The sequence below is a fragment of the Zalophus californianus genome, chromosome 8 (assembly GCF_009762305.2).
Source record: "Zalophus californianus isolate mZalCal1 chromosome 8, mZalCal1.pri.v2, whole genome shotgun sequence".
Classification (NCBI taxonomy): domain Eukaryota; kingdom Metazoa; phylum Chordata; class Mammalia; order Carnivora; family Otariidae; genus Zalophus; species Zalophus californianus.
This window is the reverse complement of record NC_045602.1, coordinates 118776309-118796017: the sequence shown is the minus strand read 5'-3', so window position 1 is coordinate 118796017 and position 19709 is coordinate 118776309. Positions and strand designations below refer to the sequence as shown.

General features: G+C 54.4%; 1 protein-coding gene across 1 annotated transcript in view; it reads left to right on the top strand.

The window, feature by feature from the left end:
- The first annotated feature begins 427 nt into the window (after window positions 1-427).
- Window positions 428-19709, top strand: part of TGM2 (transglutaminase 2) — a 34731-nt gene continuing 15449 nt past the window's right edge. The window contains exons 1-6 of the mRNA XM_027621608.1: window positions 428-585; window positions 3639-3818; window positions 9705-9947; window positions 13682-13800; window positions 16270-16398; window positions 17462-17639. Coding sequence (XP_027477409.1) covers window positions 576-585; window positions 3639-3818; window positions 9705-9947; window positions 13682-13800; window positions 16270-16398; window positions 17462-17639 — 859 coding nt within the window. The 5' untranslated portion in view covers window positions 428-575. The remainder of the gene's footprint in view (window positions 586-3638; window positions 3819-9704; window positions 9948-13681; window positions 13801-16269; window positions 16399-17461; window positions 17640-19709) is intronic.

The following is a 19709-nucleotide window of genomic DNA, read 5'->3' as shown; positions in this document are numbered from 1 at the left end:
TGTATTTGAGTGAGAGAGAGAGAATGTGTGTGTGTGTGTGTGTGTGTGTGTGTGTGTGTGTGTGTGTGTGTGTGTTCTTGATCCGGACTAGAACTGACTACGGATCTGTGTCTGTGGATCCAGGTAAGCTGTGTCCTGGTGCAGCTCTGTGTCTGTACCTGCCTGTGTCTATTTCCGCGCCTCGGTGTCTCTATTACCCAAGGTCTGATTGTGTGTCCAGGTGTGTCTGTGTGTCCTGGTCTCCTTGTGTATCCCTGTCCGTTGCAGTTCCAGCCCTGATGTCTGTCCGCTCCCGCAGGGGGCGCCCTTGCGCAGCGGCTGCTCCCTCCCTCCCTCCCTCCCTCGGGCTCTTGCCCCTGGGGACACCCTAACTAGACAAGAGCAGACAGCGGGCCCAGACTGGGCAAAGGTGGCCCCACCAGGTCCCCGCCTTCCAGCCTGGCCCCGCCCCTTGCCCGCCCAAAGCTGCTATAAGTTCACAGCTCCCTCAGCTTCCGCAGTTCTTGCCTTCAGTGGTCGCACTTAGAGGGTCCAGCCGCCCCGGTCAGAGGAGGAGCCACCGCCACCACCTGACCATGGCCGAGGGTGAGTATCAGGGTCAGCGCTGCCACCACGCAAGCGCCCTGACCCTGGCCATCCCTCCCTGGTCGCAGTGGTCCTGCCTGGGCCATGGGGGAGGGGAGGAAACACCTGGCCATGGGCTCAGTCCCTAAGTCCCCCAGTTTGGGAGCAACACAAAGGCTGGGCTGGGTGAGGAGTGCCTGGTTCCCAGTCCTGGCCCAGCTTGGGCCCTTACTTTCCCTATCCCCAGGGCATAATCTTTAACCCCTGCCTCCCTGGAACAGATGAGGCAGTGGAACGTGAAAATGTGTGGTGAACTGTAAAGTATTGGACTAGTGGACCATTGTCACTTGTCCTCAGTCAATTAGTGGGGCTGCGTCCCATGAAGCTGTGCAGAGGGGTCTGCCCAGCCTCCGAACACTTAGCTTTGGTTAGTCCCTGCCAGCTGGGAAGAGGTATGCACTTTCTCCTTAGTGGTACCTGGGAGACTGCTTGGCCCCGGGGCCAGAGAAGAGGTTCCAGCACCCTATGGGGACTGGGCTGAGAGCAGACAGGTTCTCTAAGGTCCCTCCAGCCCTCAGGTTCTGCAACTCTGGTCTTTGGCCTCTTGTGCATTCTCAGATCCCCCTCCTGTAGAATGGACAGCACTGAGGCTCTTGGTACATCGGTGAGGGCCAAAAGGAGTAGAGAAGGAGTCTGATTAATTTCTTACCTGCTCCGCCCACTACACACACACACACACACACACACACACACACACGCACGCACGCACGCACGCGCACGGTGGCCACACTTCTGTCCCAGGGGAGGGATTTCTGCAGTGGAGGATGTCAGTGCACTAAGGCCACTGTACACTGTGTCCCGGCTAACTCTTGGGTCAAGTCCATTTGGAGATGGCCCTTGCATACTGTAGCCCCCGGAAGGAGGTGCGGTGAGAGGGAATGTGAAGAGGGAGGTGGGGCACATGGAAAAGGGAAGAGAGGGATGAACCATGGACCTGCCTGACTTGCTGGGTGACCTCGGGCCAACTTTGTCCCTATCTGAGATCTGGCTCCCCAACACATGGGATCGAAAACCAGCTCAGGGCTGGCTGTAATGGGTGACCTAGGTGGCCACTTGTCCGCAATGCATTTTCCCATCCCTGACCCCAAGAGAGGCTCCGTGGGGCTGGGGGGCCCTGGAAGTGCCGGTTGTGATGAGCCACCCGCTTACTACCACAGTGGCCACTTCCTACAGGGGGTCCCACTGGCCTGGAAGACCTTGGCTCCTTTCTCAGTGTGGAAATCCTATGATCCTAGAACTCAGTGTTTCTGCACCTTTGGAGCTGGGCGTGCTTTCTGGAAGTCCTTCTTCAGACAATAACCCAAGAAAGCACCCTACCTGCCCCCGCCCAGGAAGTGACCATCTCTCTAGGGTCTCCCAGGGGGACCATGGGCGGGGCGGGGGGTCTCTTAACTGCCTAAGCTTTCTGGAATAGAAGTTTCCAAAAACAATGTTTCCTCACCCCAGCAGGCCAGCAGGAAGTTCTCCCTGGTGGTGTGGAGGTCTCTCCTGCTCCGAGTGCAGAGGGGGTCAGCTTCCTCAGGCTTCCTCCCACGCTCAGAACAACACAGGGGTGGGAGGGAGGGGAAGGAAGGAGTGGGGAGATGGCGAACAAACCCTGAGCTGTGAATGAGATGGTTTCCAGCGCAGGCTCCAGACTCCACAGCCCTGGATTCCAATCCCCACACCGCCGCTTGCCGTGGGACCTGGGGCCACAGAATATCTCCCTCTGCACAGTCGAGGTGCTGATAGTACCCGTGTGGGTGGAGAGGCTGTGAGGTTTAAGTGGAGATAAGCCATGTCAGGGCCCTCCCTCAGCAGTCACTGGGCACTTCGGGATCTTCCACAGCAGAAGACAGGGGATGTGGGTCGATGTCCCCGTGGAAGGATCCACTTGCTGGGTGACTTTGGGCAAATCCCTGCCCCTGGCCTCAGCGGGACCACATACTCTCCAAGGACCCCGCAACGCGGAGAGTCTGCCTTGCCCACTCTCCCCATGCTACGGTCTTCCTAATCGTGACCTTGAGCTTGCCAAGATTTATGAGGTTTGCGCTTCCCTCAGACCTCCACCCACCCACCACCCCTGCCTCCGCCCTGGTCTTCAGCTCCCTCCGAAACTATAAATAGAGATTTCACATATCAGACTTCTGCCCTGGGCCAGGCCTTGAGGAAAGCGTGCCCAACACCCCGTCCTTGTCCTCACATCAGTCTTTTGAAATTTCCGAGGAGGTCCAGAGAGGGAGAGAGACCTGCCCAGGGTCACACAGCAGTGCAGGGGAACCAAAATGTAGGTCCAGAAGACTCCAAACGCCCTGTCATTTTAAAAACGATTTTATTATGGAGAATACTGAACGTACATCAAAGTAGAGAGAAGTTTGGTTTTTAAAAAAAATCAGGATCCAAATGGGCCGAAATGTCTCTTAAGTTTCTCTTAACCTACAGTTTCTCCCTTCAACGATTTTTTTTCCCTTGCAATTTATTTGTTAAGGAAAGTGGATCCTCTGCCTATTGTTTCCCAGTTTGTTTCTGTCTATTGCGTCCTGGTTCTGTGTTGAACGTGTTCCTCAGTCCTCTGTATTTCCTATAAATCGAAAATTGAAACTGAAAGGGAAAGGGTGGTAAATAACCTACACCAAATACTGCTCCCCACCTCGTTTTTACCTAAAGAACCCTTTAATAAGGACAGAACAGCTCGCGTTGAAGTAAGCAGGTAATGTGCCAGGCACCGTGCTGAGCGGTTCACAACAGTCCTGGGGACAGACGAGGAAAGCAACACCTGGAAAGAGGACTTGCCTGAAGTCACACCGCTGGAAGGTGGCAGAGACCTCTCCCAACACGCCACAGTGGGCATGACCTTGTGACTGAGAGTTGGGGACATCTGGCCTGGCTAGCCCCAGCGTGACAGGGGGATTGGGAGGGGGTAGAGAGGGCTGGTTCCCGGGTGACCCTGGGTGTCCCCACATCCAGGGAGCCCCGGGGTCACAGCTGGCTGAGGGAGGCCACCATGGCTCACACCCCTCCCACTGTCTCCATAGATCTGGTTCTGAAGAAATGTGACCTGGAGCTGGAGGTCAACGGCCATGACCACCACACAGCTGACCTGTGCCGGGAGAGACTGGTGGTGAGGCGGGGCCAACCCTTCTGGCTGACCCTGTACTTCGAGGGCCGAAGCTATGAGGCCAGCACAGACAGCCTCACCTTCAGTGTGGTGACCGGTGAGTCCCTCCACCACCCCCGCGCCCTGACCTGCTGTGTTCTGTGATTTCATGGCCCCCTGACAACGGGGCACCAGGCTGCAGGGAGTTGCTATCAGCCACTAGCTCCCTGTTACAGATGAGGTAACTGAGGCCCGGAGCATGGAGGGATGATGCCCCAGGTCACCCAACCTCATAGACAAGTGGACTGGACAAGCGGCCTGGGTTCTGAAAACCTGTTATCACCGAGGGGTGGGGCTCAGCTTCCTACCGCAAGGTCCATCAAGGTCCTGCCCGCTCTTCCCCACAGCAAAACAACTTTCAACTCTTATCAACAGTTACTTCCCCAAATCTACATAACCCGATCAGGCCACTGGGCTCAGGTCCATATCGGGTCTGGATGGTGGAAAGCACCCAGCTGGCTCTGTGTCTCTGAGAGGGTAATTTTGTGTTCCCATAGTTCCTTCTCCAAGCCTCGGGAGGCTGCCTTAGGCTCGGGGACTGACAGACAGACCTGGATCCTGGTGTAGACTGAACTGCCTACCCGCTGTGTGACCTTGGACAAGTTGCTTAGCCTCTCTGAGCTCGTGTTTTATCCTGGTGTGAAGCACTCATGGTGGAGGGTTGTTAGGGCCGAAGGTTCGGACATGGGGGAGTGCCTTGTAGACGTTAGCCGCTGTTCCTGCTCTTGTTCCAGGGCAGGGTCCAGCGATGGGTGAAAGGACATTGAGGACCCCCACCCCACTCCCAGATGCCCAGTGCCCATCTTCTTGGCTTGCCATTCCTGGGAAAAGAGCCTTGAATGCCGAGTCTCTGGATTTGGCTTCGGGTGGGAACCACTCCCTTGAGATCGGCTAGGGGCCGCCTGGCTGGGACTCTGCTAAAGGGTGAGAAAGGCCAGTTCTTTCTGAGACCTACGAGGGCAGAGAGAGCCGCAAACAGGCTGAGGCCCGTATTTACCTGGCAGCTCTTTGATAAGGCTTTATCACTGTGCCTGCAGACAGGCCGTGGATATCCACCCCCTTGCCTTTCCTCCCTCTCCCTCCGCTTCTGGCAGGGATACACCCACTCTCCAGGGTTGGCCCCCCTCACATGCAGCCAGCACCTTTAGGGCCTGTTTTAACTGACCCGAGGAGGCTTCAGGAGCTTCTGATCTTTCTAGCCTCAGTTTCCCTCTCTGTAAAGTGGAACGTTGTAGTGTCTAACAGGATACCCTGAGAAGAGTCAGGCTTGTGATGATGAGAATCACAGCACCTGTAGAGCACCTACTGTCTGCATGCTCATCCTAAATCCTCCCATCTTGGAAGCATAATGAGACCCCGTTTTACAGGTGAAAATACTGAGGCTCAGAAAGGTCGAGTTACCTGCCCAGGTCACACAGTGAGTTAGGGACAAAGCAGGATTCAAACCCCATCCTCAGCGTTGAGGTTTTCCTTGCTGTGAGCTGACAGCAGACACATTTACCTATTCAGCACAAGGGCCAGCCAGGCCTCGGTTTGTTCCTCTGTGAAATGGAATGGTAGAGGAGTTGCCAGAGGGGGCTACCTGTGACTTCCATCTTCTTTCTCTTCTTTCTCAAGGCATCCCCTTTCTTCTCCTCCCTTCATCTAGGCAGCCTGGGGCTAGGTAATTAGGCCCTAAGTTCAGGGTTGGGGTGGGCAGCTGATCTTCCCACCCCAGCAACTAATCTCTGTTCTCCAGTTTCCAGCAACTTATCTCAAACCCTACCCAATCTGCCCTGATCACCTCCAGAGCCCCGGCGGGCAGTCTGGGAAGGCACTCTATCTCTGGATGCACATAGCTTCCCTGTCTGAGTTACCAAGAACTCCGATGGACTGAGGAAGCCTGAGGGACAATACCAGGAAGCCAGGCCTTTCACCTCAAGGCCTGGCTTGGATTAGCACCCAGCCCTGGGCCTGGCCTGGCCACCCTGCTCTTGTGCAAGAACATTCTAGCTTGTGATCAGCCTGTCCTACCTCCTTAGGGAAACTGAGGCGGAGAGAGGGGAGAGCACTGGCGAAGGTCACTCAGTGAGCAGACTATGTGGCCTGACCCTGTAAATACCAAGATGCTGTGTATTTCGCCCAGGTGGTTGGGCTCTGTTTTGGAGTGCAGACCACAGTAGACAAATAACATTCTTACTATGGGAATAAAGCTCTGCTTCCCTCTAAGAGGGGGCCAGGGCTTGGAGGGTGAGTGGGGTAGGACTGAGGTCAGCCTGAAGTAGTGAAAAGAACTTTTATGAGGCTGATAGAGGGCTTTCCTCCAGAAGGTTGCCCTCATCCACTCCCCCTCCCCGCGCCGCCCCCAGCCAACCATGGTCTAGGAGAGTCCCCAGGACTCCCAACTCTCCAGGTCATTTAGGCCCCGAGGGGTCCCTAAAGCATCTCTGGCCCCACAAAGGGTACCACGTGGAATGGCAGCCAGTGAATTTTCAGAGCCGGCCCACGTGAGCCGTGGCTGGACCGGGGGGACAGCCTGTCCACATCCCCCCCAGCCCAGGGCCCCTTGGAAGAAAGGGGTGTGTGTGTGTGTGTGTGTGTGTGTGTGTGTGTGTGCACGTGTGTGTGTGTGTGCACGTGTGTGTGTGTGTGTGTGTGTGTGTGTGTGTGTGTGTGCCCAGCTGCCCCAGGACGGAGAGAAAGGGAAATGTGTTTCCTGACCTGTCCTTGAGGGTGGTATGTCAATAATGACAGTAGCCGTGGGCCCTGACCCGGGCTGTTACTATGGTGACCAAATCATTGATTGTCCAAACAGGGACATTTCTTTTTTTTTTTTTAATTTTTTATTTTTATGTTAATCACCATATATTACATCATTTGTTTTGGTGTAGTGTTCCATGATTCATTGTTTGTGCATAACACCCAGTGCTCCACGCAGAACGTGCCCTCCTCAATACCCATCACCAGGCTAACCCATCCCCCCAACCCCCTCCCCTCTAGAACCCTCTGTTTGTTTTTCAGAGTCCATCGTCTCTCCTGGTTCGTCTCCCCCTCTAACTTACTCCCCTTCATTCTTCCTCTCCTGCTATCTTTTCTTTTTCTTTTTTCTTAAAATATGTTGCGTTATTTGTTTCAGAAGTACAGATCTGTGATTCAACAGTCTTGCACAATTCACAGCACTCACCATAGCACATACCCTCCCCAATGTCTATCACCCAGCCACCCCATCCCTCCCACCCCCAACCACTCCAGTAACACTCAGTTTGTTTCCTGAGATTAAGAATTCCTCATATCAGTGAGGTCATATGATACATGTCTTTCTCTGATTGACTTATTTCACTAAGCATAAGACACTCCAGTTCCATCCACGTCGTTGCAAATGGCAAGATCTCATTCCTTTTGATGGCTGCATAATATTCCATTGTGTATATATACCACATCTTCTTTATCCATTCATCTGTCGATGGACATCTTGGCTCTTTCCACAGTTTGGCTCTTGTGGACATTGCTGCTAAAAACATTGGGGTGCACGTACCCCTTCGGGTCCCTACATTTGTATCTTTGGGGTAAATACCTGGTAGTGCAATTGCTGGATCGAATGGTAGCTCTAATTTCAACTGTTTGAGGAACCTCCATACTGTTTTCCAGAGGGGTTGCACCAGCTTGCATTCCCACCAACAGTGTAGGAGGGTTCCCCTTTCTCCACATCCCCGCCAACATCTGTCGTTCCCTGACTTGTTAATTTTAGCCATTCTGACGGGTGTGAGGTGGTATCTCATTGAGGTTTTGATTTGGATTTCCCTGATGCCGAGCGATGTTGAGCACTTTTTCATGTGCCTGTTGGCCATTTGGATGTCTTCTTTGGAAAAATGTCTGTTCATGTCTTCTGCCCATTTCTTGATTGGATTATTTGTTCTTTGGGTGTTGAGTTTGATAAGTTCTTTATAGATTTTGGATACTAGCCCTTTATCTGATATGTCATTTGCAAATATTTTCTCCCATTCCAAACAGGGACATTTCTGAGCATGAAAGAGCGCCATTAAAAATTACGCTGGGGCCACGGCCGTAAGCTGGGACTGTCCCAGGCAGACTGGGCCATATGGTCACCCTGACTTGGTCCCTTTCAGACTCAGTTTCCCTATCTGTAAAGTGATTCAGCTGAATGAGGCAATTTCTACATTTCACTCCAGTCCTCAAAATCTGTTGTTTGGCCTGAGGATTCTGACTTGTAATGGTCCCTTTTGGTGACATGGAGGAATGCTCACGTATCCTGTGTGATTATTGTTCTAGTCACTGTTTGGAATGCTTTCTATGAAGTCTCTGCCAGTCCTCTAAACTGCGCTAAGACGTGGGAGTGACAATAACAAAAAATAATTGCCATTTATTGAGCGCTCACTGTGTGCCAGGAACCATACGATGTACCTCCACCTTTTTAAGCTTTGCAATGACCTTATAAGGAGGTATTTGTAATTGACTGTAATTGACCCCATTTTACAGATGAGGAAGCTGAGGCACAGAGAAGCTAAGTAGCTTGTCCAAGGTCACAGAGCCAGTTTGAGACCTAGAATCAGACCTTCCCAGACATTTAGTCTAAGGCTATTTTCTTCTTTGATGAGAAAATTGCCTAGATAAGAGAGGCCTGGTGACTTAGCCCAGGTCACACAGTGCTCAGAGCCTGAGTAGGGGAACCAGACCCCGGCTGGCTCTCGGGGGCCCAGTGCTGCTCAACTGCTCAGGAGCATTTAAAGGCTTACAGCCAATGCCTGGCACCCAGACAGGGCCTTGGAGGCCTGTGTCATGCCTGTTAGCTCATGGTTATATTTGGGCCTGGGTGTGGGTAGGGCTGGTGGGTTGGGAGGAGGGCTCAGGGTGCCGGGAGGGAGCCCCTCAGTGAACGGGCCCCCATATTGTCGGAAGCAGGTGGGCTGAGCTACAGGGAGCTCGGAAGAATAAAAAGAAACTTTCCTGGGCAGCCACCCAACTAGGCAGAGAAGGTTCTGTTTCTCCTCTCGGCCACCCAAGTCCAGAAAGGATGACTAGCCCTCCCATGACTCAGACCTGCCTGCAGGGGCAGGGCCTTCCCCCCACCAGAAAAAGCAGCCAAGCTTGAGGCCGGCTCCCTATCTCAAAGAGCCTTCAAGACCCCGACGAGAGAGCACGGGAATGAGAGGCACCGTGGAGGACAGCCCAGAGCCTAGAGACCTGAGCTCAGATGCTAACTTTGCCCCAGACTCCTGGGATATCCTTGGGAGACCCTCCTCTCTCTGAGCCTCAGTTTTCCTACCTATACCAGGGGCCTCAGGGGCAGCAGGAAGGGCCAAGGCTGTGGGGTGGGGAGGGGATGGTCATGACCCTTCCTTGGAGCTGCCTATGGAGATACAAAGGCCAAAAGCCAGAGTGGGGCCTGGGGAGACAAACACCTAGAGGCTGGACAGCCCAGCACTCCACAGCAAGGGGCCTCTCAGATGGGCTCCCGTGGGGACATCAGAGGACCAAGGTCCTATCCTGCTCAGAGTCTGGGCTTGTTCTTCTGAAAGGGAAAGCTGCTCCCTAGCACGGAAAGGATTCAGGTGGGAAAGGGGATGCTCCCCATGGATTCTTGTTCATGCTACAGGTGGACACACGGAGCCCAGAGAGGGGGAGGGTCTTGTGCACAGTCACACCCGCCCAGGCAGCATGACTGAGACCCTGCCCCAGGTGGAGCTGCCCCCTCTCCCAGGAGAAATCTGTCTGGCGCCTGTGGCTTTTCACGCATCCTCACAAAAGCACCCCAGCAAGGCTGGGGTCTGAGCCTCACTTTATAGACGAGGAAACCAAATCTCAGGGAGATGAAACCTCTTGCCAAAGTTCCCTTACTGGTCAGCCGCGGAACTAGGCCTCAAACCCCGGCCCACGGGACCCCCTGCGTGCACCCGGCCCCTGCCCGTGTCTGACCGGCTCACGGCCACGGCCTTTTCTCCGCCAGGCCCAGCCCCCAGCGAGACGGCCGGGACCAAGGCCCGCTTCCCGCTGTCCAGTGCTGTGGAGGAGGGTGCCTGGGCGGCCGCCGTGCTAGACCAACAGGACGGCGTGGTCTCGCTGCAGCTCAGCACCCCGGCCAACGCCCCCATCGGCCTGTACCGCCTCAGCCTGGAGGCCTCCACCGGCTACCAGGGCTCCAGCTTCGTGCTGGGCCACTTCACGCTCCTCTTCAACACCTGGTGCCCAGGTGAGCCATACTCTCCATGGGCAGGGTGGGGATGGGGGAGCTGGGCAGGCCTAGACCACCCATGGGGGCTGCTGAGGGCGGGGCGGGGGGAATGGGGCAGAAGATTGAGGGAAGCCCCCTCAGGCCCGCCTCACAAAACCCTCGCCATATGCGCACACTGTTACCCCCTTTACCCAGGCAGAAAGGCACTGGGAAGCAAAATGCCCCTCCCCGAGGCCGCACAGCTACCGAGACATCTCACCCGGCGTCCGAAGCGCGTGGGTTCCCCGAGCACTGTGACCTGGGCGCGCAGGTGTCTCGGGTTCAGAGCCCCATTCAGGAATGGGGTGCCCAGGGGCTGCCCGGGGCCTCCGTTCACCGCCGACACCCGGTTCTGGTTCATGGGGCTCTGTTTGAAATTTCACCAGACGGGCTTGGGGAGGGGAAACTGAGGGAGGCGGAGGGGTAGGTAGCCAGAAGCGGTGGGCAGGAGCAGTTTGGTTACCTAAGTGCCTCCTTATATGCTTCCTCCCTGCTTCCTCTCAACAATCCCAAGGGGGAGCCCGTCAGTGTCCTCGCAGGCTCAGAGAGGTCACGTGGCTTTGGGAAGCTCCTCAGTAAGTAAGTGGACAACGCTGGACAAAACTAGCAACTTGGAGGGGATGGCTTGAAGAGCCGAGGCTGACTCAAGGAGGAAGGGGGCGGCAGGGGCTGCCACACCCCTTCCCAGGCCTCAGTTTCCCCATATGACTAACAGGGCAGCCGGATCTGTTTCCTTCCTGCTCCTGCATAGCGAGGCAGAGAGACAGGCCTTGTGGGTGGGCCCCAGCCGAGGAACGGGGTGTCCCTCCTCAAAGCTGGAGCCCAGCCACAAATTCTGGCCTCTCCAGCATCAGACAACCTGCTTCTTACTGGGCCGCTGCTTTATTTCTTCTTCTCCGTTTTGGGGCATTTTATAACACCGTCAAGGGGAAAGACTTTTTGTTTTCTCTTTTATGTATTTTGGCTTTTAGATGTCCTCTTCATATAAGCTTTAAGCACTGCAGGAAAACAGCCCCGCTTTGACTCTCCTTGGGGAGCAGCATTATTAGCTGTCTTGGGGGACTCATCTCCTTAGATTCCAGTGTATATGCCTAGAGACACTGCCACCTTAATGGGGTTCTCTGTCTCTCTTAAACACAAAAGGATCCCACAGTATACATTAACCCACAACTTATTTAACTTTTCCCCTCTACCATACATCCTGACGATCCTTCCACATTGGCGTGCATACACATCTGCTTTTTTTCTTTTTAAGATTTTATTTATTTATTTGAGAGAGAGCACACAAGCAGGGGAGTGGCAGGCAGAGGGAGAAGCAGACTTCCCTCTGAGCAGGGGGCCTGATGTGAGTCCCAGGACCCCAGGATCGTGACCTGAGACCAAGGCTTAACCAACTGAGCCACCCAGGCGCCCCTGCTTTTTTTTCTTTTTTTTAAAGATTTTATTTATTTATTTGACAGAGAGAGACACAGAGAGAGAGGGAACACAAGCAGGGCGAGTGGGAGAGGGAGAAGCAGGCCTCCCGCGGAGCAGGGAGCCGGATGCGGGGCTCGATCCCAGGACCCTGGGATCATGACCTGAACCGAAGGCAGACGCTTAACCGACTGAGCCACCCAGGCGCCCCTGCTTTTTCTTTTTAAGAGCTCAGAGTGCCCTGTGTCTTGCCAGTGTGGACCGTTCATTGATCTGGCCCTCCACCCGGGACATGAGGTTGTCCCCATTGGATCCTCACAGGGAGGGTGTCTATGGAGCACCCTTGTTCACACGCCCTGGGGCCACATGGAATGGTTTCTCAGGACAGAAGTGGCCTTGCTGGACCCCGCGGTAGACTTGTTTTGATTTTGTCAATCTGCAGAGCTTACAGCTAGTAGGCCGCCCGGTGCACAGAGCAGGAAGACGCCGGAGTCCCCCGCTCCCTCCCCACTCACCAACACCGCAGGGTTTCAGAGTTCAGGGAACAGGGATCAAAGTTCCTGGGATGTCCCCTTCCTCTGGCCTTTCCTCCAGCCCTGCCCCGCCCCCACCCTGCGGGTTGGGGTGGCTGTCAGCCAAGCAGCACAGTGACTAAAGTGACCCACATCCCAGGGTGGGAGCCTGGGGGGCGGGGGCGCGGTGGAGCTGGTGATTCGGAGGCAGGAAGTTGGGCTCAGTGGGGTGGGGCTGCCGGGTGGGAACACTGCTGTCCCTTTGGGACCTGCCCCTGAAACCAGAGCCTTCTACCCCTGAGCTCAGTTAGGTCAGGAGGACAGGACGGAGCGAGCGCCAAGTATGTGCGGGGACTTCCTTGTCCCCAAGGCCCCCGGAGGGCAAAGTCCCTGCCACCTGGGTCGGGGTAGGGACAACGCTCTCACCCCAGTGACGAAACACCGTGGGTGGGTTTTTCTTTCTCCCACACTATCAGCTGACTTACCACTGTATAGTTCATCTGCCGGAAGGCTAAGTTCTGTTGCGGTCCTGGGAGCCACAGTGCAGTATGTATAAGACAAAAGATGCTTAGCCACTTTCACATTTGCTTTCTCCGTGCACTGAGAGGGGGGCTGCAGATGGGCCTGACAGAGCCCCCGGGGCCCAAGGGCCCCGAGCAGCTGCATTCCAGGCCAGTGCCACCATATTTTTAGGGACCCATAAAAATGTTTTAATTTCTTTTAAAATCAGAAGACAAAAATGAAAGTTTAGGTCAGAGAATATGTTTTAATATGTTACATTAATATATTTGTTATGATACCAATGCAGTCATAAAATATATTAATTTTTATTTTATTATTACTATTTTTTACGGAGGAAGGGGCCCACAGAAGCAAAAATGCCCAGGGCCCACCAAAGTCATAATGAGGCTCTGGATTTCCTCTTCCCGGCCTCAGTTTCTTCACCTGTGAAGTGGGGCATGGTAAAGGCCAGCTTGATTTTTGACCTCCTGCCACGTGGGCCCGACTGCCCCAGCACTCTTTTCTGTGGTCGTCAGCCACGAGGAGCTAAGTGCCACACGTACCAGTACCTGTCCCTGGGCTGACTCTGGTCCTCTGCTTAGCAATGTCATCCCACCAGACTCCGAGTATCTAAATCGTAGTCATTTCTCAAGGCAGCGTTCACAAGGCACCTGCTTCAGGGCGATCCTCCCTGACCACCCCCTCCCCTCAGCTGGACAGGACCCCACTTCCCCTGAGCCCCAATAACCCTAGTAGGCTTTCTCTCTACCTTGAATCAAGCTCCTTCTCACACCGGCTCAGGGCTTTAGCTTGCCAAGCACCTTTCAGGTCTGCATCCCATGTTACCCTCAGGGAACACAGTGAGGGGGATGAAGAAGGAGAAGTGAGCTCCCCAGGGTCACACAACAAGTGAGGATCAGCTAGGAGATTCCTGACTCCTGGTCCAGGGCTCCTCTATCTCTTGTGTGGGCATCAGTTTTCCTACCTGTAAAATGGGGCTTTCAAGGTCCCTTTCTTACAGAGCTCTTGTGGAAATTAAACATTAATATATGCCATACACTTACTACAGACAAGTGTTAGAGAAACGGCAGCCACTGATAATACTCGCTGAAAACACTTATCTCATGGGTATGGGATTATTAATGAATGATTAGCTTTTCTGATTCAAAGATAGAAGGTCCTCCAAGACTCACCTAGCCCTGGGTTTTGGCCCCCTGGCGGCCATGTCTCTGGGGACCTTGCACTCCGCCACACCCAGAGCTCAGGCCCCTTCCTTCCCACCCCCAGCGGATGCTGTGTACCTGGACTCCGAGGAGGAGCGGCAGGAGTACGTGCTCACCCAGCAGGGCTTCATCTACCAGGGCTCGGTCAAGTGCATCAAGAGCATACCTTGGAACTTTGGGCAGGTAGGGCCACATCCTGCCCTTCCCAACCACTGCAGGCCCACTGTGTGTGGGGCCCTGGGTCTGAGGCAGTCAAAGCTGCAGAGGTGCGAGCTGGTCTCAGAGCTGCCCACCCCATGCTGTCAGGGATTCAAGAGCCCTGAGATGGCTGGAGGATCAGAGAGGGTCCGGCCCAAGCCTGAGGTCATACAGCAAAGGGTTGCCCTACCCACCGTGGGAATGGCAGTCCCAGATTCAAAGTGGGGAAAGAATCGGGAGAGCCTTTGGGAATTGTGGGGCTAGCAGGTGCTCCAGGAGGGAGAAAGGGAATATTCAAGGCCATATACCAAAGTAACAGAAATGCCATTGTGTGTGCTGAGGGGAAGCCTTACACCATTATCTAGATCAGTGGCTTTCTAACTCAAATATACATCAGAATCACCAGAAAAGTGTGTTAAAACACAGATCACTGAGTCCCACCTCTAGTTTCTGACTCAGTAAGCCTGGGTGTGGGCTGGGAATTTGCATTTTTGACAAGTTCGCAGGCAATGCTGATGCTACTGATCAGTGGTCATACTTTGTGAACCACTGGTTGTATCAGTTAGCTACTGCTGAATAACAAACAAGCCCAAAACTTACAGGCTTAAAACAACAGCTATTTATTATTTCTTATAAATCTATGGCTCACCTGGGGCATGGCTGCCTAGGCTGGGCGTGGCTGACCTCCGCTCGATGGCACATCTCTGTTCCATGTGGTTCCTCATCTTCTAGCAAGTCAACCCAGGCTGGTGGTTCGAATGAGGGATCTCATTTCCTCTGCCATCCAGGCTCCCGTGAAAATTCTTGAGACACTGCTGAGAAAACTCAAGAAGCAAGAGTTTTCACACTCCTTCCTGGCCCTTCAACCTCCTGGGGTGTTGGGGGGTGTTGGCCTTTTGGGATGGGGTTCACCTTGAAACTTTTCCCAAAAGCCCCTGGGTTAGGGTTTCCATATTCAGGTCTCCAGAGTCCTGCCCTGGGACCACAGGGAAGTCTTCCCTGTGTGGTGTGGGGCTCTGACCTCAGTTTCCCCATCTGAATACTGGGGATACTAATTGCAAGAATATCTGCCCAAGAACCTATAGCCTGCTCTGGGACGTACATGAAATGGTGGTGTGGGTGGGATACAAAAAATACATCGCAGAGTAAATTGGCTCTTAATTCCCAGGGCTCTGTATTCTCCCCTGAGAAACAGAACAAAGCCAAGTCCTTCTTTTCCTTTCCTGACTTCCTATTCTGTGTCCAGGCTTGTGTTGAGCCACGGGACACAGCTCTTGTGAATCGTCTGGAAGCCATCACAATCCAGAATGATAAGACCTAGAGGAAGGAAGTGAATAACTGCCGATGGGAATCAGGGCAATTTCTGAAATAAGCAAGGTCTGAGCTGAGCTATGGAGGAGGCGGAAACACGGTATACAAGGCAAAGGGAATGGCCTGAGCAAAAAGCTCAGAGGTGGGAAAGTTTATCTTGTGCTTAAGAAGACTTCTGTAGCTCAGGGAGCAGTTTATGTCCGGAGGAGTCCCAAGAGATGAAGTGGGAGAAGTCAGCAGGGTCCGGGGTGTGAATGTCAGTCAGATGGCAATAGGGAGCCACAAAAGGGCTCAAAGCCATGGAGGGAGACCTGTGATGAAGCCTGGTTTAGGACAACGCTACAGAGGGTGGGTACCAGGGGGCAGATCGCCTTTGGACTGGTCAGACAGGTGGTCCAGTGTAATGTGACAGGGAGGGAGGGCCCTACTTTTGATAATGATAACATTTGAGTTGCAAGGATGAGAAGGTGTGGGCCATACAAGAGTGGCTGGAAGAGCATTCCAAGCAAAGGAAATAGCAAGTGCAAAGGTCCTGGGGCAATGAATGGTGATAGTGAGGTCAGAGATGGGGTGGGATGCAGATTGTGAAGGGTCTTGAGGTCACAGGGCAAAGTCTAGCTTTTATTCTAGGTGCAGTGGAAACAAAGGAGTGATTTCGAGATACAATTTACCTCACTTCCAGTCAGAGCAGCATGTTGGGGTGGAGGGGGCAGGGGGGAGAGAGGGTTGTCATCAGCTCTGCAGGTGAGTCAGGCCTTAGGGGAAATGAGATATTTGGCACAGCAGATATGGGGAAGGGACAATGGCAGGGCCTGAGGTGACTCTGAGGAGAGGGAAGCCCCAGGGACGCTGTGGGTGCTACTCCACGTTCCCAGGACACCCCCCCGCCCCCGCCCCAGCCAGGCCCTGAATGCAGGTACATCTCTTCCTCTTTCTCACAAACTCAGTCATTGTCCCCCCCATTGCCCATCCCAGGCCAGGCAGAGCTGGCCTCACAGAGATGTGGCTGACCCAGCCCGCCCGGACTTTCCTAGTGTGTGAGATGGAACAGAGAGGACCTATGGCTGCAGGGCTGCACGGCAGGCTTCCGGGAGGAGGTGGCTTCTCATTTCCGTCTTCCTCCTCTTGTTTCCCCCAACACAGTTTGAAGACGGGATCCTAGACATTTGCTTGACGCTCCTGGACATGAACCCCAAGTTCCTGAAGGATGCCTGCCGTGACTGCTCCCGCCGCAGCAACCCTGTCTACCTGGGCCGGGTGGTGAGCGCCATGGTGAGTAAGAGGCAGGGCCCATCCCAGGGTCCAGGCCCATCATGGGCCCCAGTAGGCTCCCCCCTTCCTGTGATGATGGAGGCCACACTCCATCCTGGGCTTGGTTGGGGGGTCCCAGGAGATGGGAAAGTCTCAGCTAAGAGAGCTTGTATTTGGAAAGACAAGATTTACACAAATAAGGGTGATGTCATGTGGTCCCTAAAAGCAATTCATTCATTCACTCATTCCGCAAATATTTATTAGATGCCACCCGTGTCCTAGGCACTGGAGAAACAGTTGGGTGTATGACGTGTACGGTCTCTAACTTCATAGGGCTTATATTCTCGTGGTTGGGTGGGTGGGAGGAGACAGACATTGACAGAAATACGGTGGGAATGAGTCACAATCAGAAATGATGATGCAGGCACCGAAGGAAGCCAGAGGTGTGAGAGGGTCTACCTGCAGAATCCAACTTCGGTGAGGGGCTGGGGGGGACCCCCCTAAGTGATGATCCCTAAGCTGATATAGCAAGTGGGAGAAGAGCATTCCAGGGAGGGGGCACAGTTTGTGCAAAGGCCCTGAGGAGGGAACGACTTTGGCAGGTTCGGGGAGCAGACAGGAGGCTGGCATGGCTGGAGTGGAATGAGCGAGGGGGAGTGGGGTGCAGGAGGTGGGCAGGGGTTAGGCCATGCAGGCCTCATGGGTCACAGTCAGGAGGCTGGATTTTATTCTCAAGGCAATGGGAGCGTGAGGGGAATGACACAATCCGGGGAGGGGCCCGGAAGGGGTCTTCGTAAAACTCAGATCACTTCTTGTCACTCTCCTGCCACCCCGTGGACCAATTCACATCACCAGCATCACCTTCATGACCTTGACCCCTCACCACCTCCTCCCTTCATCCCCTTTTCTCTCCCACACCCCGGGCTCCAGCCCCAACCATCTCCCACGTACCAGCCTGTCACACCTTGGTATCTTTGCATGGGCTGTTCCCTCTCCTAAATTCCTTTCCCTGCCTTTCACCACGTACCGAACTCACAGCACCTGCTCCCCAGGCTTGGTCCCTCTGATGCCCTGCTGGTTGTAGGTCAACTGCAATGATGACCAGGGTGTGCTGCTGGGGCGCTGGGACAACAACTACAAGGATGGCATGAGCCCCATGTTCTGGATCGGCAGTGTGGACATCCTGCGGCGCTGGAAGACCTCGGGCTGCCAGCGTGTCAAGTATGGCCAGTGCTGGGTCTTCGCTGCTGTGGCCTGCACAGGTGAGCTGCCCGCTGGGCGGGGGGCGGGACTGGAACCTGTTCACAGCCTCCCTGAGCCCTGGGACGGGGGCAGGGAGAGCACTCAAATGGGAATCAGGAGACCCCAGTTCTGGTCCTGTCTCTGCCTCCAACGCCACCAACGTCCTGCGAGGCCTGGAGTCGGCGGCTGCCCCTCTCTGGTCCTTTTTCCAACCACTACCCTGCAGGTGGTTATTAGGATCAAGGGATGTCATTTGGGAGGCAGCCTGGGCTCAGGGTTGAGAAGATGGGCTTTGGAGCCAGGCACCCCTGAATTAAGAATCCCCAGTAACACTCACCTGCTCTGTGACCTTGAGCAAATGATTTCCTTCTGAACCTCGGTTTCCTGGTCTGTAAAATGGGGGCGAGAGGGCCTCCCTCCTAGGGTGGGTTGATAGAAAACTCCTCGGCCCAGAATTCAGCCCAATGTAGCTCTCAGTAAATATTAGCTATTAGTAACTCAATAATAACAGTCATTAGCAATGTCAAGAAAGAGAAAGCCCTTTCTAAAATGTAGATGCGGAAAGAGAAAGCAATTTAAACCCAAAATGTAAAATAAATCTTTAAAAAATCTTAAATATTCGAGCCCAGAGAATGGTGAAGACTGTTCTGGGCTGGGGATGGTGCATCTGAGAATGAGTCTGTATCCTATAGCAGACAAAAACATAGACTCCAGAGTCAAGGCCTGAATCTCAGTCCCAGCTCTGCTTCTTACCAGCTGTGTCCCCGGGTAATCACTGAGCCTCTCTGAGCCTCAGCTCTGTTACATGTGAACCGGACTTTAAAGGCACTTTTAACAGTGCCTTTGTCCTGGGGCAGCTGTGAGGATAACGTATGAGGTGCTAGAAATGATTTCAGACGCCTAACAGCAAATACTTATCTCGTGCTGTTAGATTATTCTTATTACGATGACTACCACTGCTATTATTATTTATTAGGCTCAGGAACTCTAAGAGGCTGGTCCTGACTTGCAGCTTCTCTGACTCCAGCACCAGGGCCCAGGCTCAGGGAAGGGCCTCGGGGCATTCCAGCGCTGTCCTCTGCACCAGCAGTCTGGGTAGGGGTGGTGAGGCCCGGGCTTCCAGCTGGGCTGTCTCTGCACCCCCTTCCGCATGGCCGAACCACCATGACTGCCTGCTTCTGGGACCTGTGCATTCCCTTTTCTTGTGCAAACTCCCCTGTCCCAGACCTCTTCCTCCGAGGGGCCTGAAATGCCTCCTCAGAGAACCCCAAGGATTTTCTGGAGACCCACCACCATCTGTGGCCTGGGTCCCCAAGCTCACCCGTGGACACCTCCCTCCCTTGGGGCTGTGACCTCTGGAGGTCTTGCTCCAGACCCCTCTCTCCCCAAGGCCAGGGCTGAGTCTGGGTCCCTGCAGCCTTCTCCCAGGCCTGGTGTGACAGCCGGGGAAAAGTGACTTGGATGAGCAGGCCCCCGGGGCTTCTGCAGGAAGCCGCCTGCTGGACTGGCCCAGGGACTCTGGTGTTCCGCTGCCTGTTTTGAATCCCAGCTCTGCCACCAGTCCCTGGGTGGACTTGGGCAAGAGAACTGGGGTCTCCAAGCCTGTATCCTCACCTACGAAATGGACACAGAGGTGACGGACCTAATTCATGGGGAGATGTCACTTCGCACAGTCTCTGGTTCAGGTTAGGCTTGGGTTTGTGGGCTTCTGGGGGAAGCTGGGATTCCTCAGCCGGACCCTGGAGCATTTTTGAAATGTCCCAGAGTCAGCCCACCGTGACTGGATGGACGTTTGCAGTGACGGGCACCGTGGCACCCTGCTCTTCCACCCTGGGCACGGGGCAGACGAGACTGCCACATCCACTGCCTCTCTGAATCACCGCAACATCCCAAAAAGCTGCTATTTTTGGCCCCTCTTAAAAGAGGAAATGGAATCTCAGAGACGGGAAGTGGTTGCCCAAGGTCACACAGCTGGGGAGCGGCACGGCCAGGCTTGAGGTCAGGTGTTCCCGGTTCTGGGGCAGCCTTCTGGCCTGAGCCTGTGATGACAAGCCCTCTTGAGACACCGGCTCTAGGACAGGGGTGATGCC